General features: G+C 30.3%; 1 protein-coding gene across 2 annotated transcripts in view; it reads right to left on the bottom strand.

Annotated features, from left to right (window-relative positions):
* Window positions 1–9,103: 9,103 nt before the first annotated feature.
* Window positions 9,104–15,775, bottom strand: part of LOC101489005 (serine carboxypeptidase-like 11) — a 22,526-nt gene continuing 15,854 nt past the window's right edge. Inside the window, exons 3-14 of one of the 2 annotated variants that reach the window (XM_012717480.3) lie at window positions 13,660–13,736; window positions 13,459–13,578; window positions 12,914–13,016; window positions 12,543–12,580; window positions 12,335–12,433; window positions 11,793–11,879; window positions 11,408–11,542; window positions 10,638–10,709; window positions 10,380–10,495; window positions 9,684–9,797; window positions 9,466–9,511; window positions 9,104–9,337 (exon numbers count right to left, since the gene is read on the bottom strand). In XM_012717480.3, the coding sequence (XP_012572934.1) occupies window positions 9,254–9,337; window positions 9,466–9,511; window positions 9,684–9,797; window positions 10,380–10,495; window positions 10,638–10,709; window positions 11,408–11,542; window positions 11,793–11,879; window positions 12,335–12,433; window positions 12,543–12,580; window positions 12,914–13,016; window positions 13,459–13,578; window positions 13,660–13,736 (1,091 nt within the window). In that variant the 3' untranslated portion in view covers window positions 9,104–9,253. The remainder of the gene's footprint in view (window positions 9,338–9,465; window positions 9,512–9,683; window positions 9,798–10,379; window positions 10,496–10,637; window positions 10,710–11,407; window positions 11,543–11,792; window positions 11,880–12,334; window positions 12,434–12,542; window positions 12,581–12,913; window positions 13,017–13,458; window positions 13,579–13,659; window positions 13,737–15,775) is intronic. The other variant, XM_073369733.1, reaches the window with a different exon arrangement.

Genomic DNA, 15,775 nt, shown 5'->3' with positions numbered 1-15,775 from the left:
TGGGAGTTGATCATGATGAAGCTGTGACAGAAACTGGGATCAATAGAGGTGCTTCATATAGTTTTGAGTGGTTGAAAGCTATATTTTTTAAGCAACTTCGTGAAGGACGATACAATTGTGCAACGAGAGCATACCTACTTCATTTGGTAGGGTGTATCATACTAGCTGATAAAAAATTTACCCTTGTATCTGCAAAATATTTGTTTCTTTTTCAATACCTTGATACTTGTGGTAAATGGGCATGGGGACCAGCTGCTCTTGTTGTTTTATATGACTATCTTAGAGATGGTACACTGTCTGCAATGAAGTAGATTAGAGGATATTTATCTCTATTTCAGGAACTATTATATTATTTTTTATACTTATTATATTGTTATTTGATAAGATGCTTATTTAATTATATGTATTTTTTTTATTATTATTTACAAACATAAATTTATGAACATTTTACTAACATTTTTAAACGAGATGTGATTGAGCCTATATCACCAATGCCACAGATGTTTCGGTGACTGCAAAACAAACATCTTAGAATGTTGCATACTACAAAGTAAAGTTTGATGCTTTGAGAGATACTAATATTTTATGAATGCAAAATTATAATGAGAACTCTACAACACAATTTCAGTCTGTGTCGTTGTTTATAGGTTATATTCATTGGTGTTCCACGATGGTATCGTATTCACCAGAGAGGTGTATACGACAGTTTGGGTATACTCAGCACATCCCTCCTACACCTCGATGCTCGTTGTACGTGATGTTGATGTTGAATGGAGTATGTACAGGAGCTATGTATGATCCCTTCGTACTAAATTGCATCGTGTTGCATATTCACACGAGTCTGTTGAGGGATACATTCAGTGGTACTATAGGATATCTCATCATCGGATAATCCCTTTGCTGTAAAATTTTACACCCTAAACTCCTAAATAATATATATAATAATTTAAATAATATTTCTATAAAATTTATAACGGATAAATAAAAACTCTTTCAAATAAAAAGGAACTTGTATGAGTTATTTAAGATATCACATTTCTCAAAATAAAAATAAAATCTCCATAAACCGGATTTAATTATAATTTCTTAATTTAATACTAAAAATTTACTAGTACTTATAAGGTTTTCATACAAAAACTTGCTTCTAATTAAATAAGTACAATATAATTTTTAACTCTTATTCCTGGTATCACCTATCAAAGCGGGGTTTCTCCCAAACTTGAACTTCAAGACTCATTATCTTGTAATAATTGCAATTTCGCAAACGCAAGGCCAAGTCAGTCCAACATAAACAATGAAGGAGATGATTTTTGAAATCATGTTAATAATGTAATATAAGTAAGAAGAACACGCAAATAATCATAATAGATCATATCATAACACACCTTCTTGATATATCAAAATACTCAAGAAAAATAATATCATATTATAATGTCAAAATTACTCAAGTAAAATCAATATATTGTCATATCTTCACATCATCATAGGGAAATTATTATCACTTTTCAACCACATTAATCACAACAAAACAATCACAAGAAAATACAATATTTTGCACGAGCTTGGACTCTACTTTGCAATTTGGTACCATTCTAACTCTGAAGTACTTGGTTAGGAGGCTTGATATTATGCCACCATCCCGGTGGACGGACAATTCAAATTGGGCATGTCCTCATAGATCCCCTCAACTCAACTCAAGACACATATACGCGACAGTCGAGGTAAACGTGTGTTGCATGGTAGCTTCCGACAATTGGGGTGCTACCTCCAAGTCACCTAGGAATTCCCCACCTGAATACCTCCAAGGTCTAACAATCTTGCCCTAAGACTCAACAGCAGATCAACACAATCAGACTCGTTCAGTTGTAGTTCCCCAGAATCACTAGGCTTGTTAGGCCCTACTTATATGATGACAAAATAATCTTCACCTCAAAAATTCACATCAACTTCAAATATTCTCAACTTTTATTTTCTCCCCTTGTTAGTCTAGACTACTCCATTAAGAGCATCATCTTTAGCACAAGTTGGAATCATCACTATTTTATCAATCTTGGAGTACTTCAATATTCTCATCACAATTTTATAGCATCATTAATCATACATAATTATGATCATCGTATAAACTCATCACAAATTTATAACATCACTATTGTCAATAGAAAATCATCATTATCATCACATAAACATATATCATATAATGCATCCGTCTTTTACTATCACAACACATAAACTTATCTAATCAAACATATACATAAAATTAATTCGACATCCAATATCACAATAATATCAAATAACACACAGTTACAGAAATTAAATCAATCAACGCCTTACAAATGATTTTATTCTATATTTTAATGTCACAATTTTCATATTTGCACATTAATTAATTTATCCCTCAAAGGGCTACTGCCGTACGTAGCAAACCCGAATGACAATATATTATACTCATGAATTTTAACGCTCTCTCACCCCTTATCTTATTTTGACGCTTTCACACACGAATATGATTCCACGAGAAAACAACATTTGTCCTTTGACTCTTTGTCCTTCAATTGATCTAACACGATAGTTTATGGGTGAACGTCAAAATAAATTATGAGAAGAAAACTTACCACAAATCAAAAAACTAAATTTCAAAATTCAGTCAAGTAAACATACCACAAATCATAAAATCAATCGGTGGATAATATAGCAACTTTTCACATGATCATTTTGGTGTTGGTTTCACTCAAATCGGACTTACGGTGAAAGAGAACAATGCAAAATAAGGAATTCTACAAACAGAGAAGTCATATATTTTAAAGAGAAATCGGAACGGTTAAAAATCTATAAAAATGTGTTTAATTGACTAACTAAATAAACGATACAACATACTGAAATCTGGATGAAAACGGGTACAAATTTTTGGAACAATTATCAATCATCGATGTTGGTTTTCTTCCTTTTCTACATGTTGCCGCCGATAGTTCTATTGTCCTCCTCACATTCTCATTATTTTCTTTCTTTACCCTTTTCAATTAATTTTGTTTATTATTATTCAATTAGATATTAGCCTTCCTTATGAGCTAACCCATAAAAACACATTTTACTTCTTTTTTTTTTATTTTTATTTTTAAATAAAACAAACAATTATCAGAACTATTTTTTTAAACATAATTTAATTACTAAAATATTACTAATATTTTATAAAATAAAGTAATTAATCTTTAAAATATATTAATAATCAAAATTATCATATTCCAAATAAACACTATAATAATACTTATTTTTCCAAATACTCAGATTTAAATATTACCATCATTAGAGAATAGTCGAAATTATAAAATAAATAAATATAAAATTCCAATGTCATAACAAGTATATAAAAATAAAGGAAATCAAACACAATATCACTACTATTCTGAGATAATTCTTTATAAAATAAATAACTAAAAATAAAAAATAGTAAATAATTGAAATATAACTACATGCATACTTAATATTAGTGAAACACAAAAAAAAAAAAAAATATTACATTAATTTGGTACGGGTGTATACACATAAAATCTTCTAAAATCTTATTCGTTAAAATATTACACTAAAATACTATTTAAAAAAATTATAAAATATAATATTTATTATTTAGATTACTCATGTAGTCCAATATGTATAAAAATCTAAAGCACCCATATAACGAAAGCTAATCACAAAATTTATCAACATGTATTCTAAAATAATTTTTTTAACACCAAATTAATTATTTAAAATCATATTTCATTAATAAAATAGTTTATTATAAAATTTGGGGTGTTACACAAAACTCCATGCTTTGATGTTCCTAGTCATGATGTTGGTGCTGGTGTTGGTCATAGTTATGATGCTGGTGTTAGTCCTAGTTATGATGATGGTCCTAGTTATGATGTTGGTGCTGGTCCTAATCATGATATTGGTCCTAGTCCTAGATATGATCTTGGTGTCGGTCCTAGTCATGATGTTGGTCTCGATACTACTCATGGTGAATGGTATACATGGTGTAAACTAAAGAGTGGTCTAATACAACAGAGTTTAGATTTACATAGACTAGATCTTGAATATGAGATGCATGTCTTATTAGAGATAGCTTTATACATATTTAGAGGAGGGGATTATCAGTAGTATTGTAGTTTTTTTCTTATTGTCTTATTATTTTATTCAGGCTTATTTGTTTAGACTTATCTCGATTGACTTAATATTCAAACTTTATTATTTAAACTTATTTATTTAGGCTTATCTCGATTGACTTATCATTTAGACTTTTCTTTACTGCTTAAGACTTATTTTGTTAAAAGTTGAAATGATTTAATATTTTGAATATTATGTGAATGAATTTTGTTGCAAAAAGGAATGTGAACTACAGAAGAAACAAACTAACTAATTGAAACCAACATATATATGAATTAAAATTTTAAATCAAAAGTGTCAATCATCTGCCAAAGACATATAATCTGATGTATGTTCTAAATATAATGAACCCCAATATTATAGACATCCTGAATAAGCTATAGCCCATGATGTAGACTTATCAATACGGTGCTTCTTCCGATGCTATGCAAGTGGAGGTAACATACATGTTGATCTCAATTTAACTTGTATCCAACGATTTTCATTAACAAAACCAATGCTGATAATACAATCATGTGATAGGTCTTCATCTGTGCACCCCTCAATGGGAAAAAAAAAGTTGAACACAAAGTTTTCCTAATGTCACAAGAACGACATTATATTTTATTGCTTTCACGTAACCCATATCTGGAATGCTCATCCACTTCTTGTTGGGTTGGTTTCCCAAATCAGTTACAAGTAAAGAGTCTATCACTTCTTGCAAACTTTGTTTGAATAATTCAACATATAAAATAGGTTTGGACTTAATCTCTGTATGCAATTGTCGACGCACAATGCTCCAATATTCTTAACTATGGCCAAGTAAAGAAGCAACAACACGATATCAACAATTTTTATCCGCTTTAACATTAACTATGTCTTCAATATATGGATGAATTAGAGGAGGGAAATCGTCCAAATATTTTCTAACTTCACTCATCATAGGTGCTTGCTGAGATGCTTGTTTAAGTGTTTGCTGAGAGACTTGTTTGGATGCTTGCTGGGAGGCTTGTTGAGATGTTTTCATGGGTCCTTGCTGAGAGACTTGAGTATTTGCATTATCAGAATAAAATAAATCAACATGCTCAAAAAATGAAGGATCGTGATATACGTCAAATCCCTTCGGATATTTGCCTTTTTTTTCTCTTCACGCCACCCTTTGTTTTGATCTTATCTGGTGGTGCACACATTGATGTTGTCTCTAGATAAGCTATTTCAGACAACTTCTTCTTCAATGCCCTTCTTTTAGCAACATTAAGTGTTTTCCATGTTTTCCAAATTATATTCATATCTGATGTAATGTAAAACTTTGAATCATATTCCAACTTTTCTTCCTCTTGACCAATATTCATGGTTAATTTTCTCCAATGTATATGAACAACATCCAATGGAATTAGAACACCTTCCAACTTGTATCGTGCCAACTCACATGCACAAGGTAATCCATGAGTGTTTCTAAGTATACAACAATACGCAGCGTTGTGTTATCGACAGAGCTAACTCTCTTGTATTCATGAACAATATCAGCTAAATGAATACTCAGTTGGTCCATGCTTCAACAAATCTTTCCTTATGAAGAGTCAACCGTGTGTCTCGGACATAGTCAAAGAAAATAATATTATCGACACATGCTTGCTCAAACATTTGCAAAAGTTCCTCATACTGTTTCACTTCAGAACAATAAACAATTTTCCTCCACAACTCAAGAATGGGTTCCTACATATCTTTCTTTAATATATATTGTTTGCATTTGGCTCCAACGTTTTTGTTAATATGATGTTGACAAAGTAAATTTATTGAAGATGAAAATACAACTTCAATTGTATTCATTAAAGCAAGTTCTCTGTCAGTCACGATCACCTGAGGAAATGAGGTGTTTGAAAAAAACAACTCTTTTCACTTCTCCAATGCTTAACAAAGGTTTTCTTGACGCTCACAATCCATATAAGCAAATGCAACATTGAATGTCAACCCAGTTGAAGTTACACCAACAATTTCAAAAAATGGTAACCTATACTTGATGGTTTTGTAGGTGTTATCCATGATCAATACAAGAGGGAACATGTTCGACAAAGTTATGGAATCTGGTTGCATCCAAAACATGTCCCTCATAACGTTGGAGTCTCCATGAGTCCTACTCCAACAAACATATTTCTCAACTTCAAGTAAGTTCAATAGATGTTGCATATCAGTTCTAGGTCCGTTCAAATTATTCATGTATGTGCTTCGTCGCTTATAAATTTGAGAGATATTAGTCACATTCTCCTTATCTCGATCTCTCAAAGATGACAGGATGTGTCTCAGTGCAAAATGATAATTTGTCAGCTCGTCAACATGTTTCTTATCTTTTTCTTTTAATCGTTCCATAAATGCATTATTCTCAAAAGTAGATACTAACTCATAGTTGTGAAGTCCACACGTTAAACTAGTAATCCATCCATTAACATTTTTCAATGGTCTCAATCTAAGTTTAAACGGACAACCACACCTTTTAGTTGAAGTCCCTGAGTTACTTTTATTTGACTTATATTTTCCACCTCTATCACAACTAATAATTAATTTTGACTTTATTAATCTCTTTTTGGTCTCTATGTTAGAGCGAGTAGTGATAACAACTACTCGATTTTGTCAGCCAACCATTCTTGCCCATGATATGACAACTTCTCGTGACTCAAACATTTGACCAATTGTGAATGCTTCAGTCTAATGGTTGTGTTTTTTCCATCCTTACTTCAAAAAAAAAAAAAAACAAAATGTTAAAAAAGAAAATACACCGAAAATTTCAAGACACAAATTTCTAATATTTCCGGTAGTATAAATAATATACCATAAATTTTGTCGGCAAAATTTCTGGTATATAATTTATACTACCGGAAATTTCATTCTTCAAAATTTCCGGTAAACAAATTGTACAATCAGAAATTGTAAAAAGGAAATTTCAAATAGTTATAAATTGTGTACCGAATATTTAGGGGAACAAAGTTACTTACTGGATTTTGTTGAGGAGGTAAGGTTTTGGTGTAATTTTTTTTTACTATTAATTGAATGAAAATTATAGAGATAAATTTAAATTTTTAATATGTTGAGAGGTGTAAGTCTAATTGGATGGTACGAAATCCAACTTTCTCTTTACAATGTATAAGAATAAAAAAAATACAATATTAAAAATGGCGGTTGTAACGTCAACTATAATTAGACCCGATTTTATGGTGTAGTGAGAGACAACATTTTGATTTATAGTTTTCTTTTTGGGTAGTGGCAAATATGCTCTAAATTTTTGAAAGCCATTTGAACGTTATTATTTACATCCCCAAAGTCATACTTATTCCAAGCTTTAAGCCTGATTTTTAGATTAAGCAAGTCTTCAAGAATTTAAAAGAATATGATGCATGTCGTCTCATTATTTGCTTGAAATCCATCATCAATAGAAAGTGATATACTTTTATTTTAGGCAACGTAAAACACACTACAAGAAACTTGACATATTGTGACAACACAAAGTCGGGGATAAATGTATGAAATCCACAGATATAAGGCAAAAAACATATACCGACGATATTTTTATATATAGTCTATAGTCAACAAATACCAACATTTTGTACCGTCACTATAACTTATAGTGACAAACGTTTGTCCGTTGAACAAAATTAAGAGTTTTGCCTATAACTTTTGTCCTGTAGGAATAAAAACTTGCATACGTCATTTATATGTGTTACTAAAAACAACCGTTAATATATGACAAAATTCTTTTAGTGACAAAAGATACCATACCAATATTATATCTGATGTTAGATTACGAATACACTTGTCTAACCTTTTTTTAGTAATCAATTCAAGCTTCAATAGTACAACAAGAAAGTTTAATCATCATACTAATCCATCTTACATTTTTACAAACATATACTCATCTATGTTGATTGGTAATAAAGAGTTTTATGAATTTTTATTTAGTAAAATGTCTCTGTTATTAATTAATTAGAAATCAAAATTTATTTTTCATGAGATTCCCTTTAAGAAGACTATGGAATATACCATATTAAAAGCATACTATCTTTGTCTTAATTATAAATATTTTTTTCATAATTTTTTTAAGTATATTAAAAAAAATAAGTAATGAATTTAATTTGTTAATTTTATGTGTCGTATGAATATATTTAATTTGATTTTTACGTTTTATAAGATAAATTAGTAGTCCTAATAAGAGGTATGTTTGGGGAAAAAATACATCTAATAATTTGAAAGAAATTTATATTTAGACACAATTTTTTTCTATCTAAAATGTGATTATAATTAAAGAAAAAATAGTAAAATTTATTCACGTGATTATTTGCATTGTTCCCTGATTACACAATTTTTAAATACTGATAATTGAAAAAAGAGCATCATTGGAAAATAAACATCTCATTGATAACAAGATTGAAGACATCTTAATTATTGATAACTCTTCATCATATGCATATTTTTCATTGTTTTTAGTCTTATTTATCTTCAATTATTAGTTAATTAAAAAAGTTAATTGATATATTTTGTTGAGTCTAGTTCTTGGATTTAATAAAATGCTTATGTTCTTATTTCCTTGATAAAATAGAGATTTTTCGTAGTTTTGCGTCGATTCTTTGTTTTAGTGCAAAATTGAATATTTGTAAGAAATCAACACGATCTATGTGGAGTATTTGAACCATATATGGAGTTTTAGAGGTTCAATTGGAGTCAAACTAATTACAAATGAAAGCTAAGATTCATAGCTACAACTTTCATGAAGATACCAGAACCAAAATCAGACTCAAAACAAGAGACAAATACACTAAGCGCCAAACATAAGATGTTGTGCGCTTGAAGCGAGAATAATAATGAAAATTCGGTAATAATTCAATAAAGGAATTTAGTAACTATGATCAAATTAGAAACCAAGGTTGGACTCGAATTGAAACTCATCCCTAACAATTTTCTTATTATAAAAGTTCAATTCTATTACTCTTGTTAATTTTAAATATTATTTCCATTTATTCGGAAACTTTTTGTTCAATTTTAATAATTAAACATAATTCGATAGTAAAATATAATCCTTGAGTTCAACACTCGGTACTACCGTTTTAATTATTACTTACAACGATTCAGTCACCACTATAATTGATTACAAAGACAAATGAGATATCCACCTAGTGAACATAGCAAAACATTGCTCAGGAGTATTCTCAGGAGCCGTATGTCCTGAACCCTGCAATTAATTACACACAAAAAATTGATATAGTGAATTTGCACAATCTCAAGTATTTCACCAAATTGAGTTTTTTTTTTCTTAGAAGAACAAAAGAGTACTTGTGATTTAATTTGTAATTGCTTTACCTTTACAGTTGCGAACGTCATTTGATTCGAATAAGTCCTTGTATATCTGTACACACGACAATTTATTGGTTAAGATTAACATACATGTTAAGATCAAATGAGTCTAATTGAGCCTTATTAACTTGATTTTAACGGATAAAAAGTTAATATACATAAACTTTTTTGCTAAATTTTATTCCTGAAAGAGTAATACTATTATATTTAAATTTCATGGTTACCCTCCCACTTGACCATTTACAAGCCATGCTCTCCAATCATCCACAATAGAATAGTTGAGAGCCCTTATCCATGCTTGAGTAGACGTGAAAGGTACAACAATATCATGATCCCCACTGCATCAGCACAGGAGTTTACATTAAAATTTCGCTGCTAGCATGTGCATAATGATGAAAATGTCATTGTTGATGTTACTATCGTGTGCATAATAAATCATGAGTGTATTGTTATATTAAAAATTGATTTTCTTATTAACAGTTTTCTGGTCTTAACCATTCAATTCGTAGAGAAAAGGTGTCAATAGTTCTTAGTTGGAGTAAGTAACATTTAGCCAAATATTATTCTAGTCAATTTCAAACTTGGATACTCTAGGTCTATTCCAGCTAAGATTACTTCACCTTCTAAAGAAAATTGTAAATTTTAGTGGAGTCAAATCAAAGAAAAACATGTAAATGGTAAGTACACCAGTTTTAAAAGAAACACACACTACATTATGGTTTTGAATTGTGATTTGCAACCTTAATTGCAACTGCAATATTGTGGATTTCAAAATTTCTGCAAATACATCACATCACACCCGTATTTTATGTTGCAATTGTCCGCAATATAAAAATTTACGACATAACTAGATTTACAACATAACTGTTATATAGACCATAATTTAAAACCATGCAATATGTTAAAAAGAAAATCTTTACCTGTATATCAAAGAGCGGTATCCTTTTATGCTTAGGTTTACATGAAACTCCACACTACTCGGGATATTTTCCTCGAAATCACTAGTGTAACAGCGTTCCCACTTCCCAATGGTTCCCTGCAGTGTTCAAAACTATGTACATTAATACTCATTCGACTCAAATATAAAAATATTTGTAATGTAACATTTGTATTTCATTTGTGATGAAGCATTACAAAATAACTAGATATAATGAGTTTACATGTTGATTGTATCAAACCTCTCGAATATGCAACGACTTGCGAACATGCTCGTCATTAGCCCATTTAGCGGCAAGGTAAGCACCATAATTCTACAACATAATCAAAATTGAGAATAACAAATTTGAAATATTATGGACTAAAATTATGGATTTAATTGCAGTTTTGGTCCCCCTATTTTAGCTGAATCACGAAAGTAGTTTCCCCATTTTGGTTTTCCAAACAGAATTTTGGTAAAAAATTTCATGAAATGTCATTTTTTTTAAGCCACACCAAACCATTTATGATCATAGATTTCAAGTATAATTGTTGCACCACGAGATCTTGAGGCATGGTGTGGCTTAAATAAGTACAAAAAAATAACATTTCATCAAGTTTTGGACAAAAGTTATGTTTGAGATTAAAACTAGGGAGAAATAAAGTAAGAGGATTATTTTCGTGATTCAGCTAAAATAAAAAGACCAAAAGTGCAATTAAGCCAAAATTATGTGTTAAGCTTCAAATTAGACAAGTTATGAAAAATAAAGTTTAAATATAATTTTAGTCTCTAAAATTATAGCATCTTAATCCATGTTAGTTTTATTGTTTGTATGTAGTATTTACATATTCAAAAATTATTGCTTTTAGTTTCTAACATCATATATGACCCTATAAAATTACACCACCTAATATCAGCAACTAAAAACAACAGCTTTTGAATTTGCAGAGATTATTTGAAAACAAAATATAGATTAAAATAAAAAAACGTCACAATTGTAGGAACTAAAATTATATTTAAATAAAAAGTTACTGGGCAGTTTAATTCAGGCACTTTGAGATGAGAACTAAATGTCTTCATGTCTTGAATTAAATATCTTCTCCACAAATGCTCATCATCTTCACATAAGCGATTCAAAATGTTGTGAGTATCAATTCCTGAAAGGCACTGAAGATACAAAATAATAGGATAATTATATATCAAACAAAGTGATTTTGGCCCCTTTGTTACAGATTCAAAAAATAGTGATTTTAACATTCAATAATTTAAAAACTATATCAAACAAATAAAAATGATTATTTTATTTAAAAAAAGTGATTTTTTTACGAAAAGTCAGTAAGAAAGACCTTAGTTGAGTTGGTAACAAGAGAGAACCGAAGGGATTGTCATGATAAAAATGAGATAATGTATTACTTGCCTCTTGAAAGTACTGGACATCTCTTAAACACAACTCATTTTTGGAATCCACATCAATATACTCTCCTTTGCAATTTCTCTGTAGTGACTGTCAATAGATAATGGTAGATCATTAAGCATAACTTCATTAATTAAATATAATTGCACAACAATTGGGTGTTTTGTCCATAGATTAGATGTTATAATTACCACCAGAAATTCACAATAACTGTGAGGTTTCAGTTTCGAATCCGATGTCCAACTTAACAATATTGATGTTTTGTCAGTTGAGGTAGGAATTAAGAACGATTGAATGAACTACAGGTCAATAGAGGATTACTAGAGAGAGAAAAGCCATATTTCTAGGTATTCCTAACATCATAAGTTATACGCATGCTCTATATTTAGTTATATTTAGTTGGCTTACGCAATATAGTATAATTATAGTTATAATCTTTTACATGAGCATATGTTGTATTGATTAATTAAATTAATTCCAACAAAGATGTGACTGTATACATTTACATTATTTGTATATACAAATTAAATTCATATTAATATTACCGCGTAGAGTTCATCAGATATGAGTCCCATTCCGTGAGCATATGGGATTTGATCATTTTTTTCATTTCGTGTTGTTATGGGGTTCCCCAGCAAATATCCCTAAAAATGTTAAGATTGGTTTAGACTTCATAGTGCATATAACAAGATCCGTGGAAACAATTGTTTCATCGGTAGTAATCTAGTAGAAGAAACAATTGTGATTGGAAACCTGGAGATTTATCAATGGTTGGAGACCTTTTTCATTTCCTGGTAATCAAAGAAATGGAAAAATATCAATCAGCTAATAATATACGGCTAATTTTTTTGTCTTTGCTCACTTTCAAAGAAGAATGCAAATAATCAATGTATTAGAGTAGAAGGATTAAATTGATTAAAAATCTTTTCAGCCTCATTGTCGTTTTTTTTAAATGAGAAAATGGAAATCATTGTTAATAACAGTGGCACTGATAGTAATTTTACAACTATCTTGAATGAGATTTGAATTCCGATTCTTCATATTATAAAATCAAACTCTTACTAATAAATTAGCATCTCATGGACAATGAATATAAAAAAATTGAGCAACTTGAAATTTCTTGCCATTTGAAATCTCTTGAACAACAACGGGGATAGGAATGCCAGAGTATGAATCAGCTCCAATGTAGAATTTATTTGAAAGAAATTCAGGGTGATCAATCAACCACTACAAATACAAATAAATGTTGCACCTTATAAGAAATTGATCAAAAGAACATAACTTATTTTAAACCATAGTTCGGAAACGATTCTCCTAAAGTAAACAAAAGTGTGATAGGAAATATGACAAGAATTTAATTTATATAGATGGTCAACATAAATTTTTTAGTTTTTACATTGACTGTCAATCACAATCGTTGATCATTAGAGATGTTTGACTTTTACCATAATTAACTCTAAAATCATGTCCATGAATAGTTGCGATGTGCTGACAGTGTACAATTTTCTACTTTGAGAGTTCGTGACAATTAAACTCGATATGACAATAGTAACATGAATTGTAGCATAATGAATACTGATTCTCATAAGGTAAACAATAATCACAAAATAAAAGTGTGACAGGAAATATAACAATAATAGTAACATCATAAATAGCATAATGAATATACCTTCCTAAGAAACTGATGAGTATGGTGAACTAATTTCCAGTCGCTTCGATGAGCAGTTATATTTTTTGCATATGAGAAACCAGTTCCAAGTGGCAAATCTACAAAAATAATGTTGGATGCCTAACCAAACTATCATCAACAACATTATTAGGAGTAAATCAACCTACATTAATGAAATCATGGAAATAAATATATGAAAACCTTAGTCCAGGATTGTGGCCTCAAGACCAAACTAGGCACGCTCCCTTCATACTCTTTGATTTCAAATGCAATTGGACCTATTATCATTCAATCAACGATAAAGTCACTCTACGAATGTTGTTTAGTGGATCACTTTCAGCACGATAAATTTTAGTGATAAGCTATAATATGATTGTATTTCAATTTGATAAGAATGTAACAAGTTGATTTGTGTTTCAAATAAGCCACATCTTTTCTTTATTTTTTGTGCAAAATTTAATTCAAATTTCTTATTGTGACATTGGTACAAAGTTTGGAACAATCTAAGAAGGATACAAATGCAATCTTAAAGTCTGTTATCTCACATAATAGCAATTTCAAGCTTATGTTCGATTAATAGTTTACAAAGAGTTTAGTTAGTTAGGTAATTAATATATAAGACATGTTGCCTATAAATAAAATGGGAGCCTTAGAAAGTCATCAATCCATTGAAAATAGTTGGGGCTTTTGGGTATTTAGGCGTGTGAATATATACCTCAAATCAAGTAACTAGTTTTAGTTATGGTTAAGTTTTAGTTATAACAGAATTTGGCCTATTCGGTTATGACGAAGGTAGTTATAGTTAGTTGAGCTAGTTTGCTTTTGAATCATATAAATAAAGTTGTAAACTACCTTAGCTAGTGGTTGTTGTAATAGCTAAATATTGATTGAGAGATAGGCTTATGAAATGAGATTCATAGAAATTCAAAGAGAGAATAAGGAAGAGTAAAAAAAAGAGATTGTGAAGAAAAAACTAGTATTGCTGAGTCTCAACAGTGACATATACTAAGAAGAGAACATTAATCTTGATGTGGCTTAATCTTGAAAATTCAAATCTCAATAGTGAATTGTCTTGCTTGTTTGCATGTGACATAGGTCTCATTAATTGAGGCTGAACATGCAAATCTTGGTATTATTTTTCCCTTTTCTTTCTTTATTTTGATTTTACTATTAGTGAGAAACTGATTTCTTTAAACTGCAAAAAGGAGAATGTTGAACGTTCTCTGTTTTCTACGTTTTCAGCAATGTTCTTCGGTTTCTACGTTTTCAGCAACGTCCTCTGTTTTATGTGTTTTTCAGTTCTTGTAAAAAACGTTCTCCGTTTTCTACTGAAACGAGGAACATTTCTCTATTTTAATTTATGGTTTTGTAATTGGTAGTTTTCTGTTTTGTGGGTTAATTCTTATTGCAGATCCCAATATTGTTTTAACAATTGCGCCGTTTGTGAGAAGGAGCAACAATGGTTGGAACCACAAAGTTTGATATTTAAAAGTTCAATTGATCAAATGACTTTGGTGTGTGGAAGATAAAAATGCATGTTGTTCTGGTACAACAAGGTTTGGTGAATACGTTGAAGGGTGAATCAGCTTTTTCTGCAACAATGTCTAGTCATTAAAAGGAGGAACTGATTGAAAAAGCAAAGAGTATTATCATTGTAAGACCCATAATTTTAAAGTATACTTTATGTATTTTTGTGTATTTTGGATTTTGGCTCGGAGGCTTTTTAGCCAAAGTTATTAATATTTTGTAGTTTATATGATCAAAAAGATATTTTAATGCCGATTAAAATTACTCGTCGATAAATAAATTAAATTAAGTGCGGTGAATCCTTTACGGAGAATTTAATGCCTTATGGGTGAAATGGTAATTTTAATAAATATCTAGATATTTGGAGATATTTGTTAAAAGTAATTAATGTATATAAATATAAATATATATAATGGATATATGTTTGGAGGGAAAGGAAAAAAGGAAGGAAAAAAAAGAAAGAAAAGGAAATAGAAAGGAAGGAAAAAGGAAGAAAGGAAAACCAAAAGAAAACTGAAAAGCATTTTCCTCTCCCTGTCTCACGCGCTCAAATCCCTCCCTCCTCCATTTTCGTTTTTCTTTGCTTCCTTTAAGTTCGAGAATTGAAACCCAAGGCTAGTGGGTGAGAAAGATCAAGTTCCCAACTCCTTCCTCCTTCTCAGATTCGAAAACGGAGTTAGGGATTTCAAAACCGTCAAACACAAACCTCCCCGTTTCATCTAGATCTAAGCTTCGTTTCGCGAAGAGATAGAAGGGAAAGTTGCTCACTACCACGCTACGGTGCTAGGGA

Source organism: Cicer arietinum, chromosome 6, assembly GCF_000331145.2.
Source record: "Cicer arietinum cultivar CDC Frontier isolate Library 1 chromosome 6, Cicar.CDCFrontier_v2.0, whole genome shotgun sequence".
NCBI lineage: Eukaryota > Viridiplantae > Streptophyta > Magnoliopsida > Fabales > Fabaceae > Cicer > Cicer arietinum.
The sequence above is the reverse complement of the archived record's forward strand: the minus strand, read 5'-3'. Positions and strand labels throughout refer to the sequence as shown.